Consider the following 17,528-nt stretch of genomic DNA (forward strand, 5'->3'; position numbering starts at 1 on the left):
TTTGGATGGTGGTTCCTGCAGTTGTCTGGTTAGTTCCTTGATTTTCTCAACATAACTTCTGACTGACAATTTTCTCTGCTTTATCTTATCCAGCTCACAGAGTATATCCTCATCCCCTCTGTTGTCTGAATATTCCAGTCCGAAAGCTTTAAGCAGTTTATTATATGATCTGAGTTGACAAGCCGGGTAATGGTAGTACCATTTCCTTGCTGCCTCCTTTAATGTTTGCGGAAAGTATTCACCCCAGTCATCTTCATCAATATTTTTTAACTCAACATACTGCTCAAAGGCTTGGATATGAACATCCGGGTCATCCTTCTTTCCCCCTTTGAACACGGGAAAAGAAATTTTCAATGAAGATGTGTAATCATTTCTATCAGCATCATTTCTTCCTCTTCTCACCTTAGGATCTTGACTCTTTTTTTAAAATTTCTTATAATGGTCTGTGTCTGCATCTTTCCTCCCTAGCTTTTCTATTGGAACTATGACAACTTCCTTTACTGCCTTTGGCTCCTTCGTCTCCCTGTGTGGTCCAAGAACTCTTGGCCTTGCATTCTTCCCTTTCAGCCCTTCGTCTTCTCGACTGACTAGAATGCTGAGAGTCCTTTGCCTCATCAGCATGAATGTGCTCCTCCTGAGCCTCAATGTCAGTTACTTGTTCTTCCTTGGGACTAGAATCTCTTTCTGACTCCTCGTGGATAGGGTCAACGCGGTAGGATGGTTTCCGGCCACGCCTGGGTTTGGGTGCCATTACTACAGCTGAAAACTAAAACTGGGAGAGGAGTTTGCTGGTCAACGAGCAATAGCTCTAGCCACCGTGATCGCCAAAATGGAATTGGAGCTAATCTCTTTAGATAGCTAATTCCAGTGTTAGAATTTACAGCTACTGGTGATTCATTAGTTCAATCAGTAAAAGATGAAAACTAGACTAGAACAGTTACATGAAGTGGAATACATTTGCCGAGAGAGAGACAAAGCGAATGACTAGAATTAGTGTTCAGATTCAGTTTCCGATTCACATTTAGATTCAGAAGGAATGGATACAAAGTATCTGGCTCAAGTACACTCGACTACTATATTAGGGATTACAAAGTAAGAGTACAAGTGAAGATAATGTAGCTCGGGAACAGCTTCAGGACTACAACCACACAACTAAGAGTAAGAAGTCAAAAGATAAAAGAACCCAAAAGTACAGCCAACCCAATTACAATGTAATGGGTCCTATTTATAACCTCTTGGAGTTATTGTGGAAACCGCCATGGTAATTATTGACTGATCCGCTACTCGACTTTCAGGAGATGGTCCCACCTAGTGAAACTACCTCCGCCAGTGAGACTGCCTCCACCATCTACAGTCATAGAGTAGGTTTGGTTGAGCTTGCATTGCACACAAGGTGATTCACTTAAGATTGCCAATGAAGTGGCTTGAATGGATAGTTTTTGTAGCATGGTTAGCTTTCCCATTCATTGGATTAACATTTTACATAGTCAATTGTGAATGTTATACTACAATGACCATACACTAATGAGAAAGCAACCCTATTGAGGTTGTTTCTAGTTATGAAGGTGTGTATAGGCTAGATTTTTATAGTTATGGTGGAGAATTTTTGGCTCGATATTATTTTAGATGATGCACCAAAGCTTTCCCTCAGTAACGTCCATGACAATCCCAATGCATTGATGTTTGCGGGGAACCTAGCATTCCATGCTTGCACCCAACACATTGAGATGCATTCCCATTAATCCATGGAGAGACTCTTTCCAAGAGATATCGGATTGGTATGTGTGTAGTTTTTGAGGCTCCCATAGCAAAAAAAAATTGATTTCACAGCTAGATAGTACTCATTATAAGAAGTTAACCATATAACTAAGACTCAAAAAACTCCATAAAGAGGTGTTCGAGCAAACTTAAGAGCAAACCATAATGTGTAGCCTTCCTAGAACGGCATATCTTAGAGTTTGGATTAAGGAGACATAATCCATCTATGAATATGATGTATTGGCCCATGAACATGAAGGAGAGAGACAATGAGTGAGCTAATACAAAGCTAACTAGTCCCAACATGGAAATTGGGGTTAGTAAAGTTATAAAACATAGTGAAAAAATAATGTCACTCCTATGAAAACAATCTAAATCAAGCGCATCATACCAAACAATAATGGGGTAGAAATTGTTTAACTGAGCAATTGGAAGCAATCAAAAGAAATGCAAAAGATTATCCACCTCTAGTGTTCAAGATACAACCCAACAAGGAGCTAGCACTAGTTATACATTGCAACACCAACTTATTTGGTGTTGAATTGAGAGCACTATTCAACAATGTTCTTAAGAATCTTGAAAGATGCACAATGTAATCAACGTTTTTAAGCAATGCAATATATTCAAATCAAATAATACAATCACAAAGTCCAAAGATTAATCCAAGTCAAAATCAATATTAATTTATAAAGATCATAACAAAGTACGAAGATCATAACAAAGAACGAGTCCTCAATAATCATAAGGCATTATAAAACTTTTCGGATAACTGAAAGATTAAAGGCATTGCTACATGAATTAGAATTCATACCAAGGAGGGTCATAGCAATCATATTTTGTGCATGGGCCTAGTTATTTAGTAAAGATGTAGAGGCAATCTAGGTGTGGCAATAGCTTGTAAATGTTTTGCCATGTCAACAGTTAATCCAAACTTCTCTGACATGTCAAGGATTCCTTGACTTGTTTCACTTACACAGTGCCATGTGAAAGCTTGAATCAATGTTGCAAGCATGAGACGAACATTGGAGATTCCCAAAGCCCACCCAGGGCATCTTCTACGTCCCATTCCGAAAGGCAAGAAATCAAAATGTTGGCCCCTTAAATCAATGTTCTTCTTTGCAAACCTCTCTGGGAGAAATTGAAGAGGTTCTTCCCATGCAGAAGAATCCCTACCTATGGCCCAAGTATTGACATATATGTGAGTACCAGGAAAAATTTTGAAACCTCCAATGGTACATTCTTGCTTTGCTTCACGTGGAATGAGAAACGGTGCAATTGGATGCAAACGCATGCTCTCTTTGATCACATATTCAAGATAGGTTAGATTCGGAATGTCACTCTCTTCGACAAGCCTTCCCTTTCCAACCACATTGTCCATCTCTTGGTGAAGTTTTATCATTGCCTTTGGATGGTTTATGAGTTCAACCAAAGCCCATTCCACTGATGTAGCTGATGTGTCCGAGCCTCCAACGAACACATCCTACGAAAAAGAAGAAGATATGGACGTAAGACAATAAGTATTACAAGTTTGCATTTATCTGCTTATGAAAGCTCCAACAGATGAGTACAAGCCTTGACCAGCTAGTAAGTGTAAAATCAATGAATGATAACATTGTGTATGCATTAATATGCATCCATTGGAGTTGCTAGAAGTTCAAAAGCTAAAATGACTACAAAGCTACCCATGTTGACAGTATCTCCTCATTTCACTCAATACAACCACCAGACAAAATCCAAACTTCAAAATCACAGATCAAAAGAGAGAGTATTTCCAACTTTGGGGGCATATATATATGACTTACGTTGCGCTAAATGAACATGAGCCTCTTTGATAATGACACTAGCTAGTCTCTTAATAACAAATTTGTAGGTGTTTGTTGGTCTCACTTTCCTCTCTCACATATATGCTATGTTCTACATGCCAATGCAAATAAAAAACCCAGCGTAAAAATGTAAAAATGTGTATCATTTGCACAATAAAGAGTAATAACTCAATCAATGATTCCAAAAACCTTAAAGAGAGAAATGGCCATGATGTGTTGGTTAGTCATGGGAAGCGCCTGCACGCACATCCTTAGCTTCTTCCCGATCGGCGATCACCATCCTGCAGCCGAAGTTACTCGGGGCAGTCACCTGCAGGCTTCCTCACACCGCAGGTCCCGATGCCCCCTCACATTCCTGAACGCCTCCATCTTCTTGGGGCTAAGGAGCTTCTATTCTCCACTTGGCAGTCATCGACTCGCTACTTCTCAGTTTACAAAAGCAGCCCCAACAGCTAGTTCATGGCCACCAGTTTAAGTTTTGTGGGCAGCGCTCTCTCTCTCGCTCGCTCTCTATATCTCGCTCTCTATCTCTCTCTCTCTCGACTATGCAGGCCCCCATGTCCCGCAGAGGCTGACCCGTTTTGTCTCCAGAGAGCGGTACGAAACAGAGCTACTTAAGTATAGACAAGTGGTATCAGGTGGAAAAAGATGAGAATCAAGTGAGATCCCTTTCGAAGCGGAATGGTAATTGTCGGGCATTGAAGTAGGCAGAGAAGACGTCTGAGCGAGATTGTTTTTTTTGAGGGGGGTGGGGGGTGGGGATGCGAGGCAGCCTATGGCAAGGGCAGGGGAGTTGGCTGCTATGGGCGCAGAGGAGCTTCATGGTTCTTTCTAAACGTGTGGGTTGCCAATAACAGCAATATCAAGTGTCGCTTCCTGAGGCTGTTGCATGTTCGAACCCTACATCCTTCTTTTAGAGAGTGTAGCAGCCCCCCCTCCCCCCCAACAAACCAAAAAAAAAGACACTTTCCCGTTTGCTTGATACATAGGTTGAATGTGGTGTCGTTCATGAAAGCACATATTTTTTTCATGACCATCCTCTCCAAGATGTGGCGAGGAAGCTTTGGGCTTTTTAATGAGATGCAAATGAAAGGCCTGTCTCCACATGCAAGCACTTATGCTTGCACCTTGAATACATGATGAGATTGCTACTCAAGGGCTATTCGAGAACCATGTCATTCTTGGCAATGTTTTATGCCAAATATGGTGCCCTTACGAAAGCACTAAAAGTTCCTAATGAGCATATTGTGTGAAATATGTTGTCTCTTGAAGCACACTGTTTGCAAAGTCTCTCTTCTTGTCTCCCCCCCCCCCCCCACAAAATGAAAGTGTCTTGGAGTGCTCGAATAGAAGGATATTATTATACCCACTAAGGGCTTTTTCAAGGAATCCCTTCATTGTTTTTATTGGATTCAACGCCTCCCAGCTGCAATCACTTTCTTAGTGTGGTCAATGCATGTAGTCACTCAAGTTTATTGGATGAGAGCCAAATGCTTTTTAATAGCCTGAGGAAAGAATATAGCATTATGCTAGACAAAGAGCACTACATTTGCATGGAGAACATTGTCAGATTACCCTCCAAATTGGTCAGCTCTTCTTGGTGTTTTTCCAAAAGATCAATGTGAACGTTGAACGATTGTGCTTTGAGCATGCAAAAGGATTAAAAAAAGGTAATATTGCATCATATGTAGTGATAAGTAACACTTGTCGAGGTAGTGATTTGCAAGAGAAAATCATGAGCTTCTTGAAAAAGATGACATGTTGACCATGGTTTGACTGACATGTATTTTGAAAAGAGAAATCTTTTGGAACACATTGATTGCATGATATACGGATGAGAAAATGCCAGGAAGCATATGAGCAAGCTTATTGACAAAGGTTTAGCTGACAACAATGCATTGGTTACGACAATTAAGAAATAAATGTCAAGATAGAAAGGTATGCAAATACCTATAAATTCTTTACTCGATAACAATAACGTAGTGAAAAAGACGTATTAAAAATTTCATGCCATTGTGGGAATGGCATGGACCCACATATATATTACAAAAATTGGGGAGGACTATGCAAACTCTCTTGCTACCATGGGAATGGCATGTTCCCACATATATATTACAAAAATTGGGGAGGACTATGCAAACTCTCCCATGCAAAGAAACTTGTAACTATTGTTTTTTCCTATATAAAAAGGGAACAACATTTGAAAAAAAATTACGTTACAAAGATCTAAATCATCTTTTGAGATAAATTCTAAAATTTATGGTTCTTTAGTGAGATACATGTCACACAATTTGGACATCACGATCATGATCATAATATCGTGGACATGGTACCAAGTCATAAAAGAAGTAGCATGCTTTTATGAAAACAGAGCACTCTCTCTCTCTCTCTCTCTCTCTCTCTCTCTCTCTTCCCAAGCTTCTTGTTCAAATATGTTTAGTGTTGTTGAATGTTGAACCACATATTAATAGACACATTCTTATATGAATGATAAGAATGTACACAAGAGTGAAATTGATTTCAGGTAAATAATACTTTTTGAAAGTGAACAAAGACTTTAGATGTGCTCATCTTTTCTAAATCATTAATTTTGCTTTACTTCAACTCAATATAAATGTAGCGATATAAATAATATCGCTAGTCGTTGCAACTCCGATCTCTTGGACATCAGATTCCTCAATCCTATAAAATTCCTCTAGGATAATAATAGCATCATGACCTATAGCACAAACATGCCTTTTGAAGGTCTAAAAGTCCACACTGGATGCCACGTTTCTTCATGGGGTTATTAAACTCGAAGTCATGTTTCACTTAGCTTTGGCAATGTTCACTAGGACTTTATTTCTCTGATGTACAACTTTACTATAAGAATAGCTCGTAATTGCTTGCATAATGTATTAAATATGGAGACTTGCATATAGCACATATCAAATTTATTGGATAGCCCTATGAAAAGCTAGTTTGAAACCCCTTATTCATTGACATCTAAGGTGATGGTCTCATGGCTCTTGTGCGGAGTTGACAATTGAGACTGTGTAGGACAATGGGTGCGTTGCTTTACATTTATTAACAAAAGGTTGCATTTAGTGTATTTTCAACCATCTAAAGTTGCAAACTCTTGGCTAGATCTAAAAATCATGAAAGAAAAATGTCTAAACTTCACAAGAAAAACCTTAAATTTTGACCTGAAAATCGTTATATTTTGGCCCATGGGAACATCTCCTAAAGCATGCAGATAACACACCTAGTTGTGCATGGGAAAAAATGGCTACAATGAGTTAAAATAATCATATATATGTAAATGTTTTTTTATTAATATAGCATAGCGTTATTTTGTTGTGTCGGATCTCTCTCTCTCTCTCTCTCTCTCTCTCTCTCTCTCTCTCTCTCTCTCTCTCTCTCTACCCTCTTTTTGTTCTGCATGCCATCACCTCGCCATGGCTCCTTGTCGATGGCATCCTTCATAGCCCTGTAAGCCTTATAGCTCCGTGGCCTTACAACTGGTATCAAAGCCTTAGGTTATGTCCAATCCTAAGCGTCTTAAAGGGTGCTCGTTGCAGCAGGTCATGGCCATCATCCTCCTACACAACCCTAGGCAGCATCTCAATGGCGTTCTAAAATGTTGTCTCATAGCACAAGTCGTTGGTTGTTGGCAAGCTCAGGTGGCTTAGCATTTCAAAAGGTGGTGCAATAGTGTGTGGTGGACGTCAATGACAAAAAACAATTCTACACAAGCGTTCAAAATTTTGTTGCATGGTGCTTTCTCTACACGAAGTCAAAGCTAGGTGACATGCGTTTCAAAACAACATTGAGACAATTAGTTCCTATTTGTATAAGCATCACGAAATGCTACTGCCTATAAAAGCATCTCAAAGTGCCTATAAATAGGGCAAGCAAGCAAGGTAGCTGGCAAACGATTTTGCAATGCATTTCAAAAGGCTGCAAATATTGACAAATTTTGGGTAAGTTTAATGACATGGCTCTTACAACAAGTCGAAGAAGTCCTAGAACGTCGAGGATGTTTTGAAAGCGTTTGATACAACTAGAAAGAACCAATTCATTGATTATAATGGTTTGGATTTTGTGCATCCCAATACGCAGATTGATCCGAGGCTTTCTCAACCGACTACATGTGATATCTTTAAGAACCAAGATGCTTTATAGATTACATGGGTATTTTGCATGTAAATTTAAATGCAACATCTCTCTCTAATAAGTATGCCATATATATCAGTTTAGTGACCTTTCTTCTCAATCAAATACAATTGGCAACACGGAAACTGATGTAGAACCTGACGATTTGCTTCGAGCACTCCGTACATCAACACGGCGTACATAAACTATTTTTCCCTGATAAATGTCATATTTGTTATGTTTTTTCTTCTATCAACACAACCATATAGTTTTATGTCCAAAGCCTTGTTTTCAGTTATTGCCATGTAGACAAAACTTCGTACGGGTTATAGACACTGCCACAAAAATAAAGTGGTAAGGCCTCTCATTTTTCTGTTTGGTCAAGTTCTTGTTGTCTCACTCTGATAGTTGTTTTACGAAAGTGTGCACACACACACACCTATGTTGTTATTGGGGGGGGGAGGGGCTTCTACTTGTAGTTTCAAGTGATTGAAGTCTACCATGGTCTATATCGAGTCCATCGTCAGTGGTTTGGGCTTGAGGGGGGCTAATTGTAGGCTTTCAAGCCCACATCCAGCATGTGGCAACATCTCCTAAAGCATGCAGATAACACACCCAGTTGTGCATGGGAATGAATGGCTACAATGAGTTAAAATAATCATATATATGTAAAGGTTGTTTTAAAAATATAGCATAGGTTATTTTGTTGTGTCAAAGATCTTCTCTCTCTCTCTCTCTCTCTCTCTCTCTGTGTGTGTGTGTGTGTGTGTGTGTGTGTGTGTGTGTGTGTCTTTTGCGTGCCATCACCTTGCCATGGCTCTTTGTCGATGGCATCCTCCATAGCTCCGTGGCCTTACACACCTAGCATCCATTGAGCATAGCCCGTGAGCCTCAAACCCTCAACCTTGAAACTACATCACAAAGCCCAACCAAATGATCTACACTCTTTGGACATTTGTACGTAGACTTTTTTTGTTTTTACTTTCCTCTCAAATGAATGTTGCACTCTTGTATGTACTAGATACCGTCGAAAGGTGCTATTGGGGGGGCCTTCGAAAAAATAATCCTCTAAAGGTGCTATTGAGGACCCTTCAATAAAATAATCCGTGTCTCATAGACCTCCACAAGAGGTATGCAACTTAGACTTGGAGGGTGAAGCCTTCTTGAGATAAGATATTGGACTTGGTTTGGGGTTGCAAGAGCAGGGCAATTCGCAGGAGCAGGGGAGCTCGAGGGAGTAGAGGAGCTCAACGAGATGAGCAGAGGGTCTTGGTAAGAGGCTATGGCGGCTAAGCAGGGTTGCTTGAGGGAAGCCGTTGCAGACTCGGCTATGAATTTGATGATTCACAACGAGTTGGGGAGTGAGGTTGACAAACACAAGGCGTATGTGAATGAAAACACAAGGCTTATGTGAATGGGCGATAGCAATGACTTACCACAGAAATATGATCTGCCAGTTCACGGAGTCGGAAAGGGCTTCTATGTGGCAAGATGTGCTTCCGAACAGAATGTTCAAGATCTGATTATAAGAGGAGGCATATGGGGAGGTCCTCACTTTGCTTATGCTATGCACCCTTGGACTCCTGAGTTCTGCCCAAACAAAGATTTCATGGACTATTTATTGCCCGGTGTGGGTCACGCTCAAGGGCTTTCCTATTTGGCTTCAAGACCACGATGGCTCCATAGATGCCTTGTTGGGTAGGATGTTGTTCTTGCCGAAATTGCACCGGGTAAGGTCTAGCATGGACATAAAGGTATGCATACTGTGGAACATGAGCAAACCTATCCCCAAGTATAGGGATTTGAACATGGGGAATGTTGGCACATACTGACAAGAGTTAGGTTTTGCTTCGGTCCCAAGTGCTTGCTACGAATGTTGTAGAATTGGATACTATGCTAGGGATTGCCCTCAAGTGGAAACGGCCCCCATTTCGAGGATTAGGAAAACTTGGAGGCGGGTCACTAAAGAGGTCAAGCGGTCAGTTGATGATGCTAGGATGGAAGAAAAGATCAGTGAGAAGGGATGGGACAAATGGGGAGTGGACAAAGAGATAGACATCTCTATATTGGAGGTACAAGAAGAACCAATTGTGCAGATCAAACCTTTGGGTGAGAAAAGCAAAGAGACAAAGAGCCCGACTAAGGAGTTGCGGGATAGACCCGAGCTGGTTGATAACTCGACCCTTTGCGATGCGGACGTCTAGTGAATCTTGCCAGACTGAGCAGATTGTAGATGATGCTCAGGACGTAAAAATAGATCTCATCAGCCATATTGTGAAGATTAAGGGTAATAAGACCAGCACTAGCACTGTCAACTTGCTTAAGCAACAGAAGAAGAAAAGATGAATCTAGTGGGTAGTTCCTGGTGCCCTAGCTTGGTGGTCAAGGAGTTGGTTGTGGCAGGCCTTGCTCCTTGGTGGCAACCCCAAAAGAGTCTTGGCTATTATTTGTTGCTTACGTTTCACGGTGGCTCCCTTTGTAGCTGATGTATGGGATGATCATACAGTTTGGCTGATTTGATAGGTCGGTTGTTAGTAGATGCCATGGCTCGATTGGAGCATGGTTTTCATTGTAACTTTTTTGTTTTCATAATATATATACACTCACTATTTTGAGTTTAAGGGAAAAAAAGAATGAAGGACCCTTCACCTAAAATGTCACACAAAAATTGTAAGGGGTCCTTCAACCACCCTCTACACTTGAGAAACACTTGTATAGGAGGTCAACAAGTCAAAAAGAGTGTACTCCTAGTTTCTTGCTGAGTGTATTCCACTGGAAACTTGTTAAAGGGTTTTATGGAGAAACCACTACATTCCCCTTTTGGCTTTTGAAGTATGACCTCCAAACTTCAGCCCAAAAACTACGTAAGCTAATGACTGAAGTCAGCCCTGCAAGAGAGAGCGGTGCAGATCAAGAGGCGGTTCAGAAGCCATCAGGAGCTCAAGGGCTAATTTGAGGAGGCGGTTCAAAGGCCGATTACTAGATGGCAGCAATGGCATTTGATTGTACCTAAATTTTATCATTCCGCTAAGCTTAGGATGAAGGACCTTATATCCCGACTCATCAGCTTTGGAGCTTTCCCATCTCCTACCTGTGTACTCTTTTTGATGGTTTTTTTTTAATACATCTGAAAAAAAAAAAGTTTATGAAAACACAAAAGGCCCTTTACATTTAACAGGGACCTCTAGAGTCTGATTGTGAAAAATTCAATGAAAAATGCACAGTAATTCGGGCAACACAGATCCATCAGACAACCAAGTCTATAATCTACCTGGATTGCAGCCATGATGTGTTTGTCAGTCATGGGAACTTCCTCGTTGGTACGAGAGGCAGCCAGTAGAACATCCAGCAAGTCATGAGGCCCCTTTTCCTCGGCACCAACACTCTTACTATTGTGTAGTTGTCGTCTCTCGTCGATCACGCCCTGGAGCAAAGCTTGGGTCCGCTGAGCGGTAACCTTCATGCTCTTCAAGTAGCCATGGGGGTCCAGCCAAGCAAGCCAAGGAACGTAGTCACCCGAGTAGAAAACGCCCAACAAATGAAGCACGTCCTCTATAAGGTTATGCAAGCTTCCCACCTGCGCCTGCACGCACATCCTCAAGCTTCTTCCCCATCACCATCCTGCAGTTTATGTTATTTGACGCCGTCACCAAGCTCCCCCGCACCTCCACTGGGGCCCCACCCTCCCCGCAGCGCTGCAGTACCGCCCGCACAAGCCCGCGCGCCTCCCCCTCCCTCACATACCTGAACGCATCCATCTTCTTGGGGCCAAAGAGCTCGGTCGCATACACCTGCCGCAGAAACTTCCAATAGGGACCCAGCGGAGCGTACGCCACATCGCTGCTGTCAAAGCACACGTGAACGGCGGCAGCAGTGCGAGGGCGATACGCCAGGGCGGCATCGTGGGTTTGCAATATCTCCTTGGCCATTTGGGGCGAGGGTGCCACAATCACGGGAACGCCCCCTAAGCGGAGGCCCAGTAAGGGGCCATAGGTTTGGGCGAGCTTGCAGAGGGACTGGTGGGGAAGGTGGCCGAGAAGATGCAGGTGGCCGATGATGGGCCAGGCGGGAGGTCCGGGCGGCCATTTAACTGAAGCTGCCCGCCAGCTACTGAGAGCGTTTTGGAGAAGGACAACAGATATTGCGGAGATGGCAATAAGAAGCAGCCGTTCAGAATAGTGCACCAGTGATAAGGTGCGGGTTGCAGCGTTGGCGACGGAGAGAGGCTCCATACAGATTCCGCAGGAGAATCAATTTCCTGTGGCTTACAGAGCTGGTGCTCGGGTGCTAGAGGCGGAAATCTGGGCTAGCGGCGGAAATTCCAATTTCCTGGACCCTGGTGATGAGTATTCTGTACTACTATAAAATTCCTTTGGCATCTCGACTTCATGAACGTTCACTACGAACGTTCACTAGGCTACGAACCGACTTCCTCAATGGCGTGTGTAATGCAACTACCCAATTCATAAGGAGCTAATCACACGAGATGTAGGTTATCTATTCCTTTTTCTCAAAACTATGGTTTCGTCTTGGTCACGCAAGGAAAACCTTTAATCATAGTATAGCCATGCATGGGTTTTGCAACTATGCCTAAATTGGCATAGTTGCACAAGTTACCCGACACATGTGTCAAATGCCTTAGAGCGTGTTGTAGCTTTTACAACAAAGGTGCTATCATAGATAGTTCACGGTGACCAATTCCAACTTCACTTCCATTGTCTCGTGTGTAGGTTGGGCCCCACTGTGCACAATCTCTCCCGTCTTTACCGGTTGCACAGCTGACACTACCCATGCTTGGTGAAGGCAGCCTCCATGTGCGAACCACTGTTGCATATGACCAGAATGAACGTCTCCATAATTACTTGTTCATTGAATGATCGACTAGTTTTGCATAGTCCTCACATATGGTGTCCATAAGTTGTGCGGTTTAGCCAGGAAAGCGCATAACCTATGGTTGTGAGAGTTCGTGATGAGAATCACAAACACTTTGTGCAAAAGTGTTTATGGAAAATCACCAACCCTATTTCTAAAGATGGTTTGAAGTCTAAGAGCATTTGTGACAGAAAAGTCACAAACCCTCTTTCTTATCGTGCTTGGCATCTACTTGTTTTCGTAGTCGAGTTTGTGATGTTGAAAGGAATACACGAGCTTTCACCTTCACGACAACCATTCTTTGACCTTGCAAAGATTTAAGAGCTTCTATATTGAATCCCACACACCATTTTGATAAAGGAAAACCCTAATTCACTCCCTCGCAAGCTCATATACAAGATTGCGAAGAGGCGGGACTGCCTTACACATAGATTGAGCAACCATAAAGGGAATTGCACAGAAAGAAAAAATCGCAGGGTTTTTCAATGAAAAGCAGTCCTCTCTCTTTCTTACCCACGGAAATTTCAGCAATTGTGTCAAGTTTTGGGTCATTTTTCCACTTTGGACCAAAACTAGGTCATTTTCAGCTCATTTTTAATCCAAAAAAGACCATTCTTTTATGCGAAAAACCCAAACGGAGTTCTAAAAATTCCATAAATTTATGGATCACTCGCATAAGCATACAAAGCATAGATATGCATCATTTTTTATCAATATTCTATTTTGGGTCACTTTTCATTTAATTTTCGCAAGGATGCCTGTTAGTTCCTATTTTCGACAGTTTTTGCCCGCATCAATCTTTATAGGCGGGACGAGTGTGCCACCATGAAACACTCAAGATATGTACATCAAAAAACCAAATTAGGAATCTTATCAAGTAGAAAAACACGCAAAGGTGCCACCTCTAGGGCCAAGACTCTCCGGATGGGTATGAACATGATAGCGACCGGAGTAGCCGCTTCAGCATGATTTCTTTTATTTCCATGCATCAAAAGGTGTCAAAATTGAGGTGAATATTTTTATCTACATTGTGTATGTGCCATAGCACGACATCCACCCCGTCTCAACCTGGACATCCTCTAGTATGTGCCACAATAGTATTTGTTATGCATTAAAACTCATGGTCAAACACCACATCTTCATTTCATCCTCAATTTTCATATAGTTAGGCCCATCATACTCTTCACTAGGCTGTGCACAAAACGGATCAACATCCCCTCTTCTTTTGAACAATTTAGCCCTTTTTCTACAATGGAAATTTTCATTTCTATCCCATCCAGCTCACCCAGGGTATAAGTTCCATTTCCATGCACATGCTTGACAACATAGGGTCAAAACCATCTCTTTGCAAGCTTCTTTATTGAAGAGTGCTAGTTTTGAAGGCTACTATCATACACCAATACCTAGTCACCTTCTTCCATGGCTTTCGGTTGGGCCTATGTCTCTTGTCAAATTTGTCTTTGTTTTTCAACCTTGCATCCTTTAGTGGAGCTTTGCAAGCTCAATGTCTTCAAGCCTTCTTTCCAATTGTCGTGTGCACAGTGCAAGAAGGTCTTCTCTACTCATTCCATCTTCCCATGACAATACATTCCATGTAAAAACTACATCTTCAATTGGCATCACAAGCGAGTGCTTGGGAGCCAAGTAGAGCGGTAGGGTGGTTGAGGCTAAACTTGATGTAGGGTACAGTAGGTACCACCAGAATGTGTATGCCACATGTGATGTTTAATATGTCTAAAATGGTTTTCAAGATTTGCTAGCAAGGGATGCTTATAATTTCTAAAGGTTGGTAAACTTCATCACATCTGATGGTATCATGATGCGTATGAAGAGTGCTTACTCTATTTCAACAAGCTCCCAGCTCTTTAGGTATTTGAAGATTGGTGGATAGCAATTCTCCAATTGGGAGCTATGGCAAGCAATTAAGACTTTGGGTGTGTTTTTCATCCATGCTCTATTGTGCGGGAGGCATATTTGTCTGTGGCCATGAGGCGATGGCACAAGGAATACCTTGTTTTGAAGGATATGATATGCGCTTAGGATGAGAGGTTGTCCATATGATATCTCAAATGGCCATTTTCTTCACTCGAGCGAAAATGGGACATTGCATGGCATGAAAGGGAGCTAAGCAAAAGAGTTTTTCAGCATGGTGGTTGAAGGCTCACATGGGGAGGACGGCTAAAATAGATTTTTTAAGGTGACAATTTTACTGCTTAATAAGGTGGCACTATTCTAGAGGGCCTATGGGGCATGAGAGGGCGTGTGGGTGACAGTAATAAGAGTAGTACAATTTGCATGCGAAGGATTGCTTAACACTAGTCCTGTAAAAAATCGACCACTTTTGTGGCTTTTTAAGACTTTTGTAAAAAATTTCTCAACATTATGTTAGTTATCTAAATAAAAAATGGTTTAATGGTTTCAGGAAATTATGACCAACACTCAATATGAGTTGATAAAAAATAGTACAAAGCTAAATGAAGGTCTAAAGGTGTCTTACCATTGCCATCTTCTACAACTAGTTTGTGCGGATGGACAAATTTTTTTTATTTTCTTTTGAAAGTAAATGAAATCATTGCTAAGCAGGCCCAAACCTCTTTGAAAAATCCCTCAATAGGTATGTGATAGATGTACCAAGCTTTTTTAACCCATATACAAAGACTGCCAACATTTTTTACTTCTTCAAGTTAAGTGTTGAAGTGCAGTTTTATGTAAAATTTACTAATTTTAGAAAATCATTTTTTTTGAGATTTTCATGTAAATTGTGTATTTAAAAACCTTTTTCATATCTTAAACCCATATTAAAGAAGTTTCATGAAATTTTGATGTCATATACAAAAGTTATGTTTCATTTACTAGGATCCTTATGTGAGCCATTTTTGTGGCTTCAGCCAGCTTTGTGGCTCATTACAAGTCTAGTGTTAAGTTAAAGGTTTTAAAAAACGATTCTTAGGGGTGAAAGCATGTTAATGTGACATGTTTTTTGTGCTAGTTAGCATATTCAAATTAGCACGTCTAAAAAAACATTGACGCACAGTAAAGTTTTCTCAAATAATATCAAAATTTGTCGGACTTTGTACATTTGGAATCCTTATTTCAAGAGCTTTCTATTGATATATCATGTATCATAGATCTTAGAGATCTAGCTCATGTTATTGTACTAGTTATCATATGTCAAGATTGTGCTAATTAGAACTATTTGAGACAGTTTAAAGCATGTCACTTTAACATGATTTCAACCTTAGGGTGGGGAAAAAGACATGCTGGGGGTTGATGTAAAAAGGTGGAGGTACTACTGCAAATTGCATGGGATAAGCTGGCGACATGCCAGTTCTGGAAGACGAGGGGCTATATTACATCATAGAGGGGGGTCAAGAGCGGTTGGTGAAGGTTCTCTAGGGGGATGGCCATGTGCATGAGAGAGGTAGGCTTAGGGTGCTATCTGAGAGGGCACTATAGAAAAGGAGCACTCATTTCGTGGAGATAGTCTTTTGGGTATATAGCAATGGGCCGTTTGTAGTGTCTAGTTTGGGGCTACAAAGTGCAGCGTTGTCTGGAGGGGATGAAGGGCTTTCAGACACTATAATAAGGGATGCCAATTGAAGGGAAGGCTTGGGGAGCGTAGTGGGGTAGCCACAGTGGGAGAAGGAATACATTTCGGAGATTGGGTGATGGTTCCAAGTTGATAATAAAGGGAGAACTACCTTTGGGGGCTACGTCTTGGAAAAGGGAGCTACTGTGATAGTGACAATAGTGCATAGAAGTAAAGGGAGGCCAAGTTGGCAATGTGCAAAGTAAACTTGAAGTGTCGGTCCAACATGATTCATGAATTGAAGGAAGAGGAGAGTTGAGTGTTGCAACCCATGAGAGGAAGCGCATGGATTTGAAGAGATAAAGGTGTTAAAAGATGAGGGGAATTGGTTGTGGTGGATCAATTCATGGGAGGGGATTCTGTGCTATCTGAATGATGTTGAGTGCAGTAGGATGAGATCCCAAGTATAGGAGTGAAGGGCTAGGCCTTGAGACTTGAAGAGGGAACTTGCTGTCAGGGTGATGGTTGGACCATAATCATCAAGGAGAAATAGTATAACCACTTGGTCTTTCACAAAAAAACAGGGGAAGTCATATTAAGCATTGTATTCCCTCGTTGCCATTTGAATCAAAGGAATCGTGATCTTGGTGTTCATTTTATTGTTCCAATGTATCTCTTTCTATCGAGACTATGTGAATGCATGTGTCAATATGTGTATTTCTTATGCGGGCATCATATGTGCAAAAGGGTATCTGCTAGTTTGCAAAGGAATTTGTGTATATTAGAGATTGCAAATTTGTTTCATGTGTATGTGATTACTAGGGGTTAGGGGTGTTGTGGAAACCCCTGGCTATAGAGAGGCTATAGTTTGTGTGCTAGGTGTGTTCCCATTTCCCTACTTTTTTAATCTTGTGGTGCCCCCACAGAGGATCACTGGTTGCTCCTTGGCAAAGTGTTCATGAATCAAGATGATCCAAAGTTTGGGTCTGATATTCCAAGATATGAAGATGAAAATGAGTGGATTGCAAATTTTAAACTATTTACGTTATCATTATGGATGCCAGGTGATGAAGCCACAACTTCAAATACTTGCATTGGTGCTATGAGGTAAAGCAAAGGCTTTGGTTTGATGGCTTAGAAGATGCATACTAGTAGAATTGGATTGGGGTTCATGAGCAATTTCTACAATGATTTTGAAAAGTGGAGTCGGTTGCCAAAGTAGATGCAAAGATCAAAGGCCTGCAACAAGATGTAAGTGAAGATTTCCATACCTTTGTTAGTAGATTTGAAGCATGTTGGAGGGATTTGGCAGCTGCTACCCAAGTGATCAATGCGGAATATTTTAAGCTAAAAAAATTTCTAGCTTTCCTCCATCCTTGTGTTTGAGATAAGGTGGATTATGAGGATCCAAA

At 41.4% G+C, this 17,528-nt stretch overlaps 2 protein-coding genes across 2 annotated transcripts; both read right to left on the minus strand.

Moving 5' to 3' along the window:
* Positions 1 to 2,419: 2,419 nt before the first annotated feature.
* Positions 2,420 to 11,310, minus strand: LOC147454336 (cytochrome P450 71AU50-like). The gene is made up of 2 exons (XM_086516332.1): positions 10,987 to 11,310; positions 2,420 to 3,238 (listed from the first exon to the last, which is right to left on the minus strand). The coding sequence occupies exons 1-2, from the start codon at positions 11,308 to 11,310 to the stop codon at positions 2,615 to 2,617; spliced, it is 948 nt and encodes a 315-aa protein (XP_086372458.1). The 3' UTR covers positions 2,420 to 2,614.
* On the minus strand, positions 11,276 to 11,947 carry LOC147454337 (flavonoid 3'-monooxygenase-like). Its single transcript, XM_086516333.1, has one exon. It carries the CDS (start codon positions 11,945 to 11,947, stop codon positions 11,276 to 11,278), a length of 672 nt encoding a protein of 223 aa, XP_086372459.1.
* Between the last annotated feature and the right edge of the window lie 5,581 nt (positions 11,948 to 17,528).

The sequence above is a fragment of the Adiantum capillus-veneris genome, chromosome 7 (genome assembly GCF_014529385.1).
Source record: "Adiantum capillus-veneris isolate H3 chromosome 7, ASM1452938v2, whole genome shotgun sequence".
Taxonomy (NCBI): Eukaryota; Viridiplantae; Streptophyta; class Polypodiopsida; order Polypodiales; family Pteridaceae; genus Adiantum; species Adiantum capillus-veneris.